This window comes from Protopterus annectens, chromosome 1.part0, assembly GCF_019279795.1.
Source record: "Protopterus annectens isolate FY-2018-M chromosome 1.part0, PAN1.0, whole genome shotgun sequence".
NCBI lineage: Eukaryota > Metazoa > Chordata > Ceratodontiformes > Protopteridae > Protopterus > Protopterus annectens.
In genome coordinates this window covers 27,954,624-27,972,298 of record NC_056725.1, presented here as the reverse complement: position 1 = coordinate 27,972,298, position 17,675 = coordinate 27,954,624, and the positions used below count along the sequence as shown (strand labels likewise).

The window sequence follows — 17,675 nt, the reverse complement described above, 5'->3', positions numbered from 1 at the left end:
CACTTCTATCCTGCCTCAAGAAGGAGCTCCAGTGGTGGATAACACATCTGTCCATAAATCCAGGCCTCCCCATTCACCCACTATCCCCCATTCAAGTACTGTACACAGATGCATTGGATGCAGGCTGGGGGCAGCTCTGGACCATCACCCAGTCCAGTGTCAGTGGATATCCTCTCAGAGGAGAGGCCACATAAATGTAAGGGAAATGAAGGCATTGATCCTTGCCCTTCAGTCTTTCCAGTCCTTTTTGAGACCAGGAAGGTTGCATATCCATGCAGAAAATATAACAGTCCTGTGGTATATTAATAGAAGTGGGGGGGGGGTCCTGCCTCCTTTGCAGACTAGTCTTACAGGCCTGGGATCTAGCCTCCCTCCCAGAAATATCCCTTCAGGTGGTGTGCATCCCTTCCAGTCAGAATTCTGTGGCAAACACTTTGAGCAGATCCAGAACACAGGCCCATGAATGGATGCTTTACAGGAATGCATTCTTGGACATTGTCCACCAGTGGGGTATTCCACATATAGATTTGTTTTCCTCCCCCCTGGACAAACAACTTCTAATGTTTTGTGGCAGAGACGTCATCCTTAGGCATGGAAAGTGGGCACTCTATCAATCTCTTGGAAGGGGAAATTCCTGCATAAATCCACTCATTTCGAAAGTCCTGCTGAAAATTCAACAAGATAAACCAAGAATCTTGCTGGTGATTCCCTATTGACAAAGATAACACTTGTTCCTCCTCTTCTTCATCTAGCCAAGGGCAGTCAATACAAGTTGCCTCAAAGCGTGGACCTACTAACAGAACAAGGACTCACTCATTCACCCACAGTTAGACTCTCCAACTGACCCTATGGGTGATAGAGCACTGATTCCTTTCAGACACCTTTGTTTTGAGGACGTGCTTCTAGTCCTCCAGGAGGCCAGGAAACCTAATACCAGAAAATCTTACCTCTCCAAATGGAAGAGATTTTCCCTTTGGTGTTTTGCTAGGAAACCAAGGCCCACTTATAGCGGACCCCGCTATGGTTCTGTTATATGTGTGAATTGCTCAATGCAGGCTTAGTGAATTCCTCCATAAAAACACATCTGTCAGCTGTCTCTGCCTGTCGGCCACTTTCACCACCCCTAGCTTCCAGATTTGAGGCCAAACAATTCCTTAAAGGCATCCTCCACATTAGACCTCTAGCTCTACCCTGGGACCTTAACTTTGTACTAGAGAAACTGACTCGGGCACCTTTCTAGTCAGCCTCTTCTAGCTCCCTCAAACACTATATATGGAAAACTGTCCTTCTGGTAGCTATTACCTCTGCCAGGCGAGTGCCAGTATTACAAGCCCTTATGGCTTTTCCTCCGTTCCTGTATTTCCACAGAGACAGGGTTTCCCTTAGAACCAACTCCTCCTTCATGCCAAAAGTAGTTAATGAATTGTCCTTAAACCAGGCCATTCATCTACCCACCTTTTTTCTTGCTCCCCAGAACAATAGTGAGAGGATCCTACACACGTTTGATGTACACATACAATTCAGGTTTTACCTAGACAAGACGAAACCCTTTAGAAAATCAGACCAACTGTTTGTGTAATTCCACCCCAGGGCTCTGGGATTGCCTGTGTCCAAACAGACCGTCTCCAACTGGATCTCCAAATCCATTGCTTTTTGCTATACCCACCATGGTAAAGCTCTTCTAGATTCAGTCAAAGCCCACTCTTCAAGGGCAGTGTCTTCCTCTGGGGGCATTCCTCAAAGGGCTGGACACCAACTCTGTCTTAGAAGCAGCTACTTGGACATCTATCCACATCTTCACAAAACATTATCAGCTGGATTCCATCTCCAGATCCAGGGCAGGGTTTGACAGGCCCATTCTTCATGGCTTCCTGGAGAGTTCCTCTGCCACTTCCTCCCTCCCTTCCTGCATGAGCTTTTGTATTCTCCCTCATATAAAGAATACTGCAACAGATGAATAGAAGGACATAGAGTAGTTGTGTAAGAACTTACCATAATGATATATGTCCTTCCCTTCTGTGTTGCAGTAGTCTGTCCCCCACCCTCCTTCCCCCTCTTCCTGGTATTCTTGGATAAGGTGATCCTCTTCCCTTAGATTATCTCTCTGCCTGGGGCTTCAGTTGTAAAGATGGTGTACATGAACATCTTTTATGGCCAATGTCTGATAGTGGCCTACGTCAAGGTCTATGTTATATATTCAAACTTTCAAAACTTCAAATATCATATGTTCGAAAACATATGGTCGAAGTTTGAAAGATCGAATATATAATAAAAAAAAAAAAAAAAACAAACAAAAAAAAATATCTTAATGGTGCGAGAAGGAGAGCAGGCCACCCTGCACACTCCACATCCCCCCCACTTAAATATACCAACTACAAGACCGCACTTCAATGCAGAAAAGAGAAATTCTCCCATTCTGCACAATACGGCGCCGTTAAATTCAACCTTCGAACTCTTGAAATGTCGATCATATGGTGTCGACCATATGACGTTCGACATTCTGACAGGAACCCCTACGTCAGACGTATTGCACACCTTGAGGTACTAAAAACCTTTGATATACTGGCCAATGTCAGGTCGTCTCCTTGGCAGGTGACTCCCTCATGTAAAGAATACTGCAACAGAGAAGAGAAGGATATCTGTTGCTCTGGCAAGTTCTTGTACAACTAATCGTTCTGCCCATTCAAAAAAAGAAAAAAAAATTTCTCAAATTTTTTTTAATTTGGAGATATCTTCATCTGATATCTGTCATGATATGTTTTAGCCATATTCTTAGCCTTGTGCAAACTTACTCTGTAGATTTAGCTGCTTCCTGCATGCTTTTATTCTCAACATTAAATAGATAGAGCTGCTTTTAGTGTAAGTAATTTCAACACCCTCACTACCCACTGTCCAAGCTTTCTTTGGAATTTGACAAGTTTCTGTTATTAGCTTGGAATGTCCATCTACAAGCTCCTCCGCAGAAGACTAATGCTGTTCTTCCCCATGTGTGATTCAGTGGCACAAATACTTTTATTAGAATTATGGTTCAGATACATTTACATCAGAGTTGAGTGAAACCTTGTACATTACCTAATACGTATAGAGTGCATGTGACCATGTTGTTTGTTTGCATGTACTTTTTGGGCATCCAGCAGAAACTCGCCCTTCCTGCCAGAAAGGTATCATGACTTAAGCTGACTAACATAATACAAAATTCCCGTACAATTTTAATATAAGTGACACTTGGTAAGTGTTGCAATTAGCCTCCTTTGAATGTAAAATCTGTGATTGCTCACCACCATGCTATCAAGTGAGTCTGAAGTATTTTTAATGTCCAAGATGTCAAAGGAAACCTTTCTCAACTTTGTTTCACACTTGTGTTTAGAAATCTATCAGTTCTGAACTGAATCCTGCACAATAATTGCATACGAGGTTTAGTGTCTTCTGTTAAGTGCACGTAAACAAATAATAGCATCAGTTTCTTTTCAGAACACTTCAGATGATTCCTTTTTACTGATATGTATTATATAACATGAAGCTGTCTTACTGTTTTTTTTTTTTTTTTTTTTTTTTTACAAAGAGTGCAGTATCTTCTGCTGAAACATGACTATCAGTTCTGCTCTGTTTGTTCTTGAAGCTGTCGCTGTCAGATATGCATGCTGTTATGAATTTCACATCACTGACTGTTGTCATGTCCAGTTGTTAAATCACAATAGCTGCCTGCCTCTCTTGGCTACACGCACTTTGGAGGGAACTGCAAGTTACTATGCCCCCTGGCTCACTAGAAATACTTTCTTCCTCATGGCAAAAAGAGATAAGGCTCAGAAACTCTGGGTAAAATTTAAATCACCCTCACAGTTACAAGACAACAGAGAACTTAGGAACCTCACCAAAAAAAAAAAAAAAAAATCCACCACAATAAAAAAACTACAACATCCAAGCTCAAACTAACCACTTCACCAGCCCTAAAAGATTTTGGAGTATTAACAAAATTCTCCATCTTGGTACCCCCTTCCCTAATAGCACTCCAACAGACACTGTAACACCTCTTAACAAATACTTCATAGAGACTATTGCCAAGCTTGTTCCGAATAACTTCTCTTCTACTACAGATGCATGTAACACAAACCACTCTACCCTTCTCATTCAGACTGGCAGTGTCAACACTTTCTCATTCAAACCTGTCTCTATTTCCTACATCAGAAAACTATTCCTGAAACTTAAGTCCGGTTCTTCCTCTACTGACATCCTTCCTCCTCAGTTCCTTAAAATAGCTGCTGACACTATTGCTTTTCCTGTCTCTATTTTAATTAATAGATCCATTCAAAAATCCATAGTTCCTAACCTCTGGAAATATTTCTACACTATACCTCTAGACAAGGGTGGTAATTCAACTGAACCTAGCAACTTCAGACCCATTGCTATCCTCTCCTCTGTCTAAAATGCTTGAAAAATGTATCCACTCTTAAAAAGTTACATATCTTATTCAAGAAAATCTTCTCTCTCCTACACAACACAGGATTCTCCCTAAATACAGAACCTCCACTGCCCTTAGTTCCTTCTCTGAAACTGTTGCTATTGCTAGAGACAACAACAAACTTGCATCTTTCCTATTCCTCAAAATGCCTTCGACACTGTTTCTCACTCTGTACTCCTCTCCAAACTGTCCCATCTCAGCCTCTCTCACACTGCCCTCAACTGGTTCTCCAGTTACCTCTCTAAAAGACAACGATCAGTTAGATATCTTAACTCTTGTTCCCCTTTCCTCTCTGTCTAAACTGGGGTATCCCAAGGCTCCATCCTTGGCCCTCTGCTGTTCAACATCTTTACCAATAACCTCCATACTACTTGTGGTCAGTCCTCTATCGTCTAGCATGCAGATAACTCCACATTGATATCAGTCTCTGAAAACTTGACAGACCTGTCAACTACTACACAAAATCCCTTTTCTTCTGTAGAAAGCTGGCTCAGTGACAATCAGCTTATCCTCAGTCCCAATAAAAACGCTCCTCCTTTTTCTACCTAACTCCCTCAACCACTGCAAGTCTACCTTTTCATTCTCTTCTCTCAACAACACAATTATAAAAGTTGAAACACAAACTAAACTCCTCGGCACCATTAATGATGACCAACTAAAATTTGACATACATGTCCAACAAAGCATTAAAAAAAAACAAAAAAAAAAATTAGGCCTACTTTACAGAAATAAAAAAAGACTTTAGTGCAGAGTCCAAACGTGTCCTTGGTCAAACTTTCTTACTGCCCCCTATTCTACAATCTTCCCTTATTCACAAGCTCGAATCAACATACAATAAAGTTGCTAGATTTGCTGTAAATCATCCCTACTCCTCCCACTACTGCCTGGCCCTACAGAAACTTCACTGGCTTGAGCTCCCACATTAACTTTTTAGTTCCAATAACTTCTCAGTTAAGAAAAAACTTTCCAAACTACAAAGTGGGCTACTGGGAAGGGAGTGAGCAGTTTGGAGTTGAGTGCGAGTAAGTTTGTAGTTCCAATAAATACTCTTGTTTCTCATAGCTGGAACAAACTCCCATTATATATCAGAAGTTATATATCAGAAGTATAACTCATGCCAGCAGTTTTAAAAAGACACTAAAAGATGACTTGCTTAACTCCAAGGTCTGTCTCTGCAGTCACCCCACTTAACCTCCCATATACATCTGTCTATTCACATTCTACAACCTCTACTTGCACTACTTCTAATTCTTGTAAACATTATAACATGCTAGCTTTACAACACTGTGACTAAACTGCTTGTATATTTTTAATACTCACACTTTCTTATGTGACAACTATAATTTGTTCTGTATATCTACATTTCAGCTTGTACTCTATTTTATCTTATGCGTAATGTTTCTTTTTACTTTTTGCTTTAGAAGTTATTGGAGCTTTTCTCCTTGGGTCTCCACTGTAATTGTTTTTTTTTTTGTAACTCAGCAAACCCGGTTAACAAATGTGAAATAAATAAAGAAGTGCATCTTCTGTAGTTCTTGGTCTTCTAAGTCCATTTTTCCAGCTCTTAAGCCACATTATCAATGACATGTCCGCAGAAAAGTTTCAGGAGCTGACTAGGTTCTGATTGCTCATCATGTGCCGTACCTCCACAGGCATTCTTTCACTACTTATCTCTCCAACTTAATTCAGTAGAACTGGCTTCCTTAACCCTGTCCATACTAGTCTCATTACTGTTGCATACCTCTCACTGCACAGACTTACAGTGGCACTCCATCACACACACATAAAAAGCACTCATACCTGTGGTCAGTTTGCAGATCACTGGTTCACCTACTGCTCTTCTTTCTGGTTTGGCAGGAAATGAGCATCTCTTGAAAACTCACATAGACATGGAGCATTTGCAGACACCCCAGCCAAGAAAGGAGATGGAGAACTAAGCACATGAGAAAGCGGAGCTGTGTGTGCTTGAGTGCCCCCCCATGCTGCAGTATGTATTGCTGCTCTCTTGTTCTACTTCCATTTTTGTGCGTAGGGGGTGGTGGTGGGGCAGCTAGAAACTGAAACAAATTTGTTGTCTGTAAATGGGGGCACCAGAATTTCGGGCTTAAGATTTGGATTTTTTAACAGCCTATCAATTACCTGCTCACTATGTGGTATAATGCAATATATTTGTATTTTAATATTGTAACATTTTTAACAGTTTTTTTTCTTAACTGTGAAACATGATTCGTTGATGAGCTTTCTAATTTTAGATGTTGAAATGTAAGCATTAATACCTCTCTACTGATATGTTTGTCACTTCCTCAAATGGTTCAAACATGGACTTGAAAGTTGTTTGTAATTACATGAACTTGAGTGTTTAAGACTTTTGCATTTGAATGTGTTCCTTTATAATTGTAGTTGTGCTTACTAGCTGTCAAAGAAGAAAGTGTTAACAAAGTGTTATTCTTCCCACTCAGGTTGCAATAAAAATTATTGACAAGACTCAGTTGAACCCCACCAGTCTGCAGAAGGTAAGAACATTGAGTTGTTAATGTAATTATGTGCTAAACATCAGGATCATTGATAGTGTCAGACAAAGCCTTCAGTCTTAAGTGAGTTTGGAGGGAAGAGATACAGAATATACTTTCAGCCTGTCTGGCTTTTGACTCATTGAAGGCAGTCACTATTCACTGGCAGTTTCTGGAGCTGGAAGGAGGATAACATCAACTCAGTAAGGAGGCTATTTGTGCTTGCACTACTGCCTTGCATTCCCATGAATAAATATGCCGTGTGGTTTTCAGTATAGGGTGCAGTGGTAGCATGTTGTTTTGCTCTCTAGAAGGCTGGGTTTAATGTCTTAGCAGAGAAACGGGAGTGCTCTGCAGCAGTGATCTCATAGCCAGAAGAGGGTTAGCATTTCCAGTGACTCCAAGACGTTTCTGCTTGAAGCACATCATACAACATATATCTCAGAGACCTGGAACTTAAGAGGTAAAGAACAGATGTAGTACAGTGCATGATTATTTAGGTTTGGCAGTGTGGTGCAGGGTGGGCAATGGTTCAGGATGCTGCCATGCAGCTTCCGGAGAGGCATTGTGTGGCTTTTAATGGATTTATAGGCTGGAGCAAAATATCAGTTGGTTGTGACATAAGTTAGATGTGCAGTTTGTTTATCAAAATTACCTTCTGAACCCAGCATATGAATAGACGTTCAAGCTATGGATTCCATGTCGTTGCAAGGCTGGATTCATTGAGCTTTTGAGGCTCTGGTGTAATGAGTAACTACAGCATAGTGTAAGATGGTGATCATGGAGTCCTTTGACTCAGTCATTTGCTCCTTTGCACTGCATCCCACATGTAATTTGCAGCGAGTTGGTCTCCCTATAAAAGATGCAGTACGTTTGCTTGTTTTACATAACTGTTTTTTTTTTTTTTTTTGCTACAACCCATTACAAAATAAGTAGCTGTAAATAGTGATGTTCTTCATCTCACATTGCTGCAGTCCTTACTTATGGGTAGTCCGCTGTCCTCGGTCGGCCCGAATACCAAAGTATTAGGCTGACGTCGGTCATGGGCACTTAGATCTGACATCAGAGCGTCAGGGTATAAAGGCGCATGACCGACGTCATATCCTCAGTCTTTTTTGCCGCATGGTCCGATGCAGAAGCAGCGTTGCAAGTGCCGTTCGGCATTCTGAAATTTTTCGTTTTCGGAGTTTCAGACCGATACCAAGTTGGGCTAAGTACCCCGTTGGGGAATATTTTTGTTTTTTCTTGCCTCAGTTATTTACCGGATGTCAGAAAAAGTGAATAATTGTATTTCTTGTGGGAAACAGATACCGCATAGGGATTACCACTCGCTTTGTATTCCTTGTTTGGGACCGGAGCACGACGTAGTCGGGTGTCGGTTTTGTGCTAGGTTTAATAAGCGCACTATAAAACGGAGGTTAGATTGCGCTAGGTTAGTCTTTGGCAAGAGGTGTAATTGTAATATGCCGTCGGATGTTCTGACGCCTGCTTCTACTAAGAAGCGCAAAGACAAATCTTTAAAGCCTAGGCAGGATGATTCGTCCGTTTCAGACGCCGGACCTTTAGAAGCTACAGCTGAACAGGTGGAACCGGCTGAAGTTTCTGTTGAGTCCCAGGGGGAAACTTTGATTTTACAGGATGTGGCCTCTCAGGAGGCAGGTCAGGCGGAAGGGGCCTCTCAGGTTACTGTTCTCCCTTCTATGCCTAAGGTGGTTAGGCCTTCTGCTACTGTTTCTAAGGCTCCTTCTAAGGGCAGGTCTGTCTTGCCTTCCTCTGGTGTCAGTTCTGGTTCTTCAGGGTCTGTGCCTAAAAAGCACATGCTTAAAATGGCAGAGGATTTGATTACTTTAATTAGAGGTTCTATTCCCCCTCCTGATAAAAGGCCCAGGATGGAGCCAGAGTTGGAAAGTTTGGAGCAGGCCTCAGATGATTCAGAGTCTTCTGCTGAAGACATTCAAGATTTCCCTCCTTATTCTGACTCTGATGCAGAGGATTCCACTCCTTCTGCTTCTCCTCCAGAGGATTTTTCATTTTCAGAAACTCTGCATTCCATGAGGGAGCATTTTCAGTGGGAGGGACAGGATTACTCTGATTCACGGAAGAGACTTAGGGAGTTCTTGTTTACCACAGCATAGACCCTTAGCTATACCTCCGGTTTTGGATGTTGTTTCAGATGTTTTTCGAAGCTTCCTTAACCCAGATTCTGTGCCTCCTGCCCCAGTTAAACCGGACAGGTATTACAGGGTGCCTGAGGCTCATAAATATCTGTATAAGAGTCCTAGGGCGGACCCAGAAACTATTAGTCAGGGGCCTAAGGGTGTTAGAGCCTCTGTTGTTAAGAATCCGGTTCCTCTGGATAAGGAAGCTAGAGCTTTGGATAGATGGGGTAAGAAGGTGTATACCTCTTCTACTTTAGCAATGAGAGCTTTGAACTGCCAGTTTCATATGTTGAAGTATCAGAATTTCCTCCTTTCTCAGCTAATGTCTAAAGTGGATGCTTTGGCAGAGGGCATAGAGTGTAAAGAATTGCAGGATTTAGTGCATGTTTCTGAACAGGTGGGTAAGCACTCTTTGCAATGTGGTTTTGATGCTTTACAGGCTTCTTCTAGGGTGGCTGCCACTGGTTCAGTTATTCGTAGGCACGCCTGGCTTAAGGATCAGAATTTGTCTGAGCATGTTAAGTCTAGAATTCTGGATGCCCCTTTACAGTCTGAAGTTTTGTTTGGTCCTCCTGTGGAGTCAGTCTTAAAGAAAATGGAAGACAAGGCTAAGTCTATGCAGACTATTAAGGATTTTTTGCAGGTACAACCTCCAAAGTTTAGTAGAAATTGGCCTACTAAGGGGTGGACGTACCCTTCTTCTGATTCTCAGTCTAGGGGTAGATCTAGGCGTGGTAGGGGCAGAGCTCAGAGTACTTTCAGGCCGAGACAATGGAGTTCGCCTGCTCAATCTGCTGGTGAGGGCAGGGGCTAGTCCTTTCGTAAACAGGCCCAATGACCTACATTTTCAACTGCCAGATTCTTCTTGCCTGGCAGCTCCTTTGGGAGGAAAGTTGGCTCTTTTCAAGCAAAATTGGCATTTAGTCACCCAGGACAAATGGGTATTGGACATTATAAACTGAGGTTACAAGTTCTATTTCCGTACCATGCCTCCTTTCAAAGGCATGCCAGACGTCCCTCCTCGGCAAAGGATAGAGGCTCGCAGACAAATTTCTTTACTTCTTCAAATAGGAGCTATACAGCCAGTTCCTCTGTCAGAAGTGGGCCTAGGATTTTATTCTCGCCTGTTTCTAGTTCCAAAGAAAGGGAATACGTGGAGACCAATTTTGGATTTATCTATCCTCAACACTTACCTGGACATTCCAAAGTTCAAGATGCTGACTTTACAACAACTTTTACCTCTGTTGGGAAAAGATCACTGGATGGTTACTCTGGACCTCAAAGAGGCTTACCTTCATGTTCCTATCAGGCCCAGTTGCAGGAGGTACCTGCGTTTTCGGGCTGGAAATTTACATTATCAGTTCTCTGCATTGCCCTTTGGCTTATCTACTGCGCCCAGAATGTTCACAAAGGTTCTGGCTCCAGTGATAGCATTTTTCAGACTAAGAGGAATACAGATTTATCCTTATTTGGACGATTGCCTGATTATTGCACAAGAAAAGGACGAACTTCTTCATCATCTACAGTATGTGATGGCAGTGTTAAGATGCCTGGGGTATTCTGTGAACGAAACAAAGTCCAGTCTAGTACCCTCTCAGGACATGTGCTTTCTGGGTGTGAGACTGAATACAGCTTCCCAGATGGCCTTTTTGACCCCGGACAAACAAAGAAGCCTTTCTCTTTATTTCCATCAAATGTCTCTACGGTCCAGGCTGACTGCAAGGACAGTCCTTCAAGCCTTGGGGTTCATGGCATCTTGTATTCTGGTGCTTCCCAATGCCAAATTGCATATGAGGAAGCTTCAATGGTATCTCAAAAATGTATGGACACAGCACTGCCAAGATCTAGACACTGTCATTCAGATAATACCTTGCATTCGGAAGGAGTTTTGTGGTGGGCTCAGGAATGTCACCTAAACAAGGGACTCTCTGTGACCCGGCCAGGGGCGAGTCAGATTCTAACGACAGATGCCTCGGACAAGGCTTGGGGAGCACACCTCAGTGGAAAATGGGTGCAAAACACGTGGCCTGTCAAACTCCAACATTTGCATATCAACTTGAAGGAAATGTTAGCAGTCCAGTTTGCATTGATGGCTTTCAAAGATTTACTTCACCCAGGGCAGGTGTTGATTCAAACAGACAACACTACTGTCATGTGGTACATCAACAAGCAGGGGGGAACCCATTCTTACCCTCTTTGCAGGCAAGCGATGATTCTGTGGGAAACTGCTCTCAATCTACACCTCAATCTTCAGGCAAGGTTTCTACCAGGAGCACAGAACTCCTTAGCAGATGTATTGAGCAGACAAATAGTGGATCCTCACGAGTGGAAATTGGATCCTCATGTATTTCAACAGTTGACAGTGTTATGGGGAACTCCAGACATAGATCTGTTCGCTTCTCCACTAAATTACCAGTTGCCAAAGTTTTGCACAAAAATGTTTCATCACACAGCTTGGAAGGTGGGCTCTATCATTCAGTTGGAACAATCTGCATGTATATGCCTTTCCACCTCTGCCTCTTCTTCCCAAGGTACTCTTGAAGGCCAGACAAGACAAGCCAACCATGATTTTGATAGCACCGGATTGGCCTCGACAACACTGGTACCCACTACTGAGGAGCTTAGTACGAGAACCTCCTTGGCCTCTGCCTTTGATTCCGCACCTTTTGTCACAAGAGGACAGTCACTTCCTCAATGTCAAGATTCAGTCTCTACATCTAACAGCCTGGCATATTCTGTTTTAGACTCTGGAGGGTCTCAGCTTCCACAACAAGTTTTGAATGTTATTTTGGAGGCCAGGAGGCCTAGTACCAGGAAAGTTTACGCTGATAAATGGAGGAGATTTTTATTTGGAGCAAAGGAAAGGACTTTGATGTCTCCAAACCTGATTTAAGTGTTGCTCTTCAATATCTTACTGAGTTATTGGACAAGGGTTTGTCTTTCTCCTCAATAAAGGTCCATGCTGCAGCCATTTCTGCTCACTATGATTGTGACCCTCCTTTATTCTCTCATCCTTGGTTTAAGCAATTTCTTAGAGGGCAAAGAATATAAGACCCCACGTAAAGCTCCTACTCCTGCTTGGGATCTCAATTTTGTGTTGGAAAAACTTACTCTACAACCTTTTGAGCCTGCAGCTACTGCCGAGTTAAAGTATTTGTCATGGAAAACTGCTTTTTTGTTGGCCATTACCTCTGCAAGAAGGGTTTCTGAATTACAGGCCCTCATGGCAGTGGAGCCTTTCCTGATTTTTCATAAGGATAGGGTATCTTTGCGTACTAATCCTTCCTTTATGCCTAAGGTGGTTTCTAGTGTGGCCTTAAATCAAACTATTCATTTGCCTACTTTTTATGCAAACCCCCAAAATAAAGGGGAGAAAATTTTGCATACTTTGGATATTCACAGGCAGTTGCATTATTATTTGAGCAGAACCAAGGAGTTCAGACAGTCTCAGCAATTGTTTGTTTCTTTTGCTTTGGGTTCGCAGGGTAGACCTGTTTCAAAACAAACTATTTCTAAGTGGATTGGGTTTTGTATTTCTTTCTGTTATTCCCATCATGGTAAGGAGATTCCTGCTGGAATCAGGCCTCATTCCACTAGGGCTACTGCTACTTCTACGGCCTTTCTAAGGGGGGTAGCTACAAAAGACATTTTGGAGGCAGCTACTTGGAGTTCAGTGCATACCTTTTCTAAACATTACCACCTTCCTCTTTATTCTAAGTCTAGGGCTGGATTTGCCACTGCAATTTTACAGGGCATTTTAGCGGCCCCTAATGCTTTATGATTTTTTACCATCCTCCCTTTCCCGTTGCTTTGGGATTCTACCCATAAGTAAGGACTGCAGCAATGTGAGATGAAGAACATAGTACAGTTTTGTACCTACCATAAATGTAGATGTTTGAAGATCCACATTGCTGCAGTCCAATTTACCCTCCCTCCTTCCCCACTGTAGTTAGACTTGGTGTTATGCTTTAGGTGATGGTGGTTGTTGGGCATGTTTTTGGGAGGTATTCGGTTTTTGGCTGTGGCCTTTCTGGTTTGGCCTTCTGACGTCTGGGGCAAGAAAAGACTGAGGATATGACGTCGGTCATGCGCCTTTATACCCTGACGCTCTGATGTCAGATCTAAGCGCCCATGACCGACGTCAGCCTAATACTTTGGTATTCGGGCCGACCGAGGACAGCGGACTACCCATAAGTAAGGACTGCAGCAATGTGGATCTTCGAACATCTACATTTATAGTAGGTACAAAACTGTACTTTATCAATAGTTAACACACAAAATTATATGAGTATCATGGATGGCTATAGGTTTCTTCAGTGCCGTTTGAGTTTCATTTATTTCTACTGCTACATCCAGCATCTTCTGTGTAATCTGTTCCAGATGTCTGCTACCCTCCTCCTGAAAAACAAAATGTTTTATCCAACATTCTAACCTTACCTGAATTTATAGTGACTGGCTTAATGTATCCGTAACAGAAAGATGGTAAATGTGGGACCATGATGGGGGATTTTGCCATACTGTGCTACTTAACTTAAAATAAGGGCAGATGTGATAAAGTCGCAAGTAAGCCCTACATAGTGGGAGAGGGGATATCAGAATAAAATTATGTGTAGGTAGTAATGGAGATTGAAGAGGTACTGTATGTCACATTGGAGACTAGAAATTGCAGTAGTAGTGATTACTGAGCTTGTATAGGAAAGAAAATGTTAAGAAAAGTAAGATATCCTTAGGACAGATGGAGGAGGAAGGGAAAGGAAGTAATTTTTTTAAACTTGTCTTTTTGCCTCCACATCTGTGGAACATCATCCCCTCCTTTAATGAGTCATATCCCCTTCACTGTCTCTCAGTAACATGGCCACTTACTCTAGAGAGAAATGACTTGAAAGTTGTGAATGCCAAGGCCAAACATGGACCATTAGCCTTTCTGTTGGTCTACAGTCCAAGGAATCTATGGGAGAGGGTTGATATCACCATCGATCTTCTCTGTGTCTCATCTCTCACTGCTGCCACATCTTCTGGACTTTTTGGTGTCTGTATTAGGTGGACAGCTAGGGAGTCTCTGATGAGCTCTAGGCCTTCCTGTAGGTGGTTGATGTGAGTATCATCATCACCAATAGAATGTTGCATGGTGAATCTAAGGAAAGTGGTTGTAGATTCCAAATATTCAAAAAAATGTTTGCAACTCCACAACCCCCCCCCCCCCCCGGTAACAAAAACATCATCCACAAAACACACACAGAAAATTAACTTGTCCTTCCATGGATGTCCTCCATATATAGTTACGTTCTCTCAGTAAGCCAACACTAAGTTTGTGTAAGTGTTAGCACAGGGGGTGCCCATAGCCACCCCCTGCTTCTGACGATAATATGCATCTTGACACATGAATATGTTATTTTCTAACACTATTTTAAGCAGCTCACTTGTCAGCCTGATGTTCTCAAGCTCAAAGTTATCTACTTGTGATAGTATGTGTTCTCTGGCTAATATGCCATAGGTATTGCTAATGACAGTAAACAAATTCTTTACATCTAGTGTAACCATAATATAATTCTGTCCTTCATTCCATATAATATACTCATGCAACAGTGTTAAGAAGTGTCCTGTATCCTTTAGTGTACTGGGAAATTTATCTAAAACTTTTTTCAATGTACATTTTGTCCAGATAGATACATTCTCTTTGACCAACCCCTGCCTGAGACTCCGGTCTCAGTGTGTGTGTGGGGGAGCAACAGGATTTTTCTGTATCTTGGGTAGTGCCTTAAATATAGGCACCATTGGTTGTTCTATCCCTAAAATTGTGTGCAAGTCCTCTGACATTAACCCCAGTTTTAATTCTGTGGACCTTAGCTTTACCTTATCAGCTGTATGACTAACCATTATAGGGGATATACTAGTAAACGTATGTTCATCCTGTAGCAGTTGTGACTTTTCGCTGGTAAAAACTTTTATTCATTGCTACTACAGCTCCCCATTATCCACTGGTTTTATCACAATATCTGCATTATTTTTTAATGAATTCAATGCTTGCCTCTGTGAAATGGACAGATTAAAAAATTTGCTGTTGCCTTCATCTTCTAGGTAAAGCTTTATATCTGTTTCACACAGTCTCAAAAAAGTGTTAACAGTAGAGTTAATAGGTAAAGTAAAAGTTCTGGGCTGCCTCAACTCCTTGTTCTGTGGCAGGTTTGAATTACCATATAATTTTTTAAGTGACACATTCCTACCTTATAACATCAAGTCAAGAATAACCTGAGAATATACAGTTCCTGTACTCAGTACAAATGTTAAGCCTTTGTTAAGAACATATTGTTCATCTGCAGACAAAAGATAGTCAGATATATTATAAACAATGCAGTAAGTGGATATTCGCCGCTTCTTCGCTTCTCTCTGATTCATATGGCTCTGTCTCCACTCACCCTTCTTCTTGACTGGTACAGGCAGTGACGGAAAATAACCCTTTCCCATCTCAAAAACTTTCTGCTGTGCTCCTAGCTGTGCCAACTCATTTTCCATGCTGGAAGTCAAAGGTTGTCCCCCCATGGTATCAGCAGTTGACTCCTGTCCTGGTCGATAGTTTGGAGGTTGCCATGTTGATCTCCACTCCAGCAGACTGGAAGGAAGTACAACAAAGAGCCACATGCTTATCCTAAAACTCCTGGAACCTGTGTTCCTTTGTAGAAGCTGAAAAAAAAACAAAGCGGTGTTTTGATTCCTTTTTGCATTCAGTAAACAGGAAAGTATTAAAGTTGCCTATCTATTGTGTAGTTTCTGTTATTTTTCTACCCCATTGTTGTGTTTTCTCTGAATTTGAAATTACAGCTATTAGTTGACGTATGGATGTTGTTTTACAGTTTTTACTGCATTTCATGTGGTTTCTGTGCTATTAAGTGAAATTGTATATGTTGCTGCATTTGTTTACTGTGCTGTTAGGCAGTTTTCCAAGTTACAGAAAGCTGACAGTTTGGCCAGGTGTGTACGTGCGTGAGATCTACAACTTAGTGGTTGATTTTGTGGCAAGAAGTTAATTGCTACAGTGCTGGAGAAGATGCACTATATTAGTAAGAGCTTTAGTTGTTTTCACTGGTATTCCATTCTCTCTCTTAATTCTGTGTTGCATAAGCAGAAGAGCCATTTCTGTCTTATTTTAAGACTTGTGGAAGCCGTGATACTGTGCACAAGCTGAAAAACAGAGCAGCATTTTAACTCCATTTTTATTCATTCAGCAGAAAATTGCATGTATTTTACTGCTATTGAAGTCACATAGTTGTCTGAATCAGTTGTCAGTAGTTTCTGTCATTTGTTGAACTTGTACCGTGTTTTCTCTGAATTTGAATTTACAGCTATTGACTGAAGTCATTTACAGTTTTAAGTTTCTGTGAATTGGTCAGTGATGCTGCTTTTATTAGTTGTGCTATTAGCTAAAGCAAACAGTTTTTGGCCTGTTATGTGAGCCATTTAGAGCTTGAAATGGTTATTCTAGTGGCAGGAAGACAGTTGCTACTGTTATGGGGAAATACATTCTATTGGTTAGAGCTTTGGCTGTTTTTCACTGGTTCTCTCATTTCCCTGTTTATTTTATGTTGCACATAGCTGTATTTAATGCAGCATAGTTGAAACATACACACCACAGACACAGGCATTTTCAGTTGTAACATTTCCAAATTTAACTAACTCACCCAGATCCTATCAGTAAATAGAACATTGCTATATACAGGCCAACAAACTATGTGCAGCTGCATAACATACACAGCCAAGCCTTTAATATCAGATAAATATAACTATGACACACGGTACCAGTGCTTGTGGGAGTAAATGACTTTGGGAGAAAAACCCTGAGGAAGATGCAGATGGACATGTCTAAGCTCTGTATGCATGTCACCAATGCAGGCAGAACCTGGATTCTTTAAGGAATCTTCCCTTCTCTACAAGTGATGCCTTTGTATACAGAAAAGATGATTAGCTACAGTAGCTGGTTAAAGTAATATAATTCTAGAGGGATCCAGTATGTCTTGGCATGGAAGGAGATGCTTTACAGTCATATTTACTTTTCAAGGGATGGTCCTTGCCTCTTCTTCTTCTTCTCCTCAGGCTTCCACATAGTGGCTAAAACCCTTGCAGCTCCCATAGTGCCTTTTAGGCAAAGTTCAGTTAATGATCATAGACATAAATTTACACCAGTGTTATCATGTATGGCCCTGCTTGATTTGGGAAATGGGTACTATTTAAAACTTGTAAAGGGTAACAAGAACAACCTTAAAGTATCTACTTAAACGTGTATGTGGCTAGGCCTCTTATGGTGTCTGTGATCACTTGCCTAGTATTGTTCCTGTATTCAACAGACCTTATGAAACACCCATTTTGAAAGGTGTGAAAGAACTTATCTGTGTTTTAGCCTTCCCTTTTATGGTTTTATGTTCCTAATTTGAATAAAATCCATGATTTTATACAGCAACTTCCGTGGCTGACTGGTTGGATTTACGTCTGCTATTATTTTGTGAGACTTTAACTACCCACAAATTAACTGGTGTGCCTATACCATTAATATAG

General features: G+C 41.6%; 1 protein-coding gene across 1 annotated transcript in view; it reads left to right on the top strand.

The window, feature by feature from the left end:
• The window catches only part of MARK4 (microtubule affinity regulating kinase 4), a 3,074,992-nt gene that overhangs the window by 67,154 nt on the left and 2,990,163 nt on the right, over positions 1-17,675 (top strand). The window contains exon 3 of the mRNA XM_044080464.1: positions 6,919-6,972. Coding sequence (XP_043936399.1) covers positions 6,919-6,972 — 54 coding nt within the window. The remainder of the gene's footprint in view (positions 1-6,918; positions 6,973-17,675) is intronic.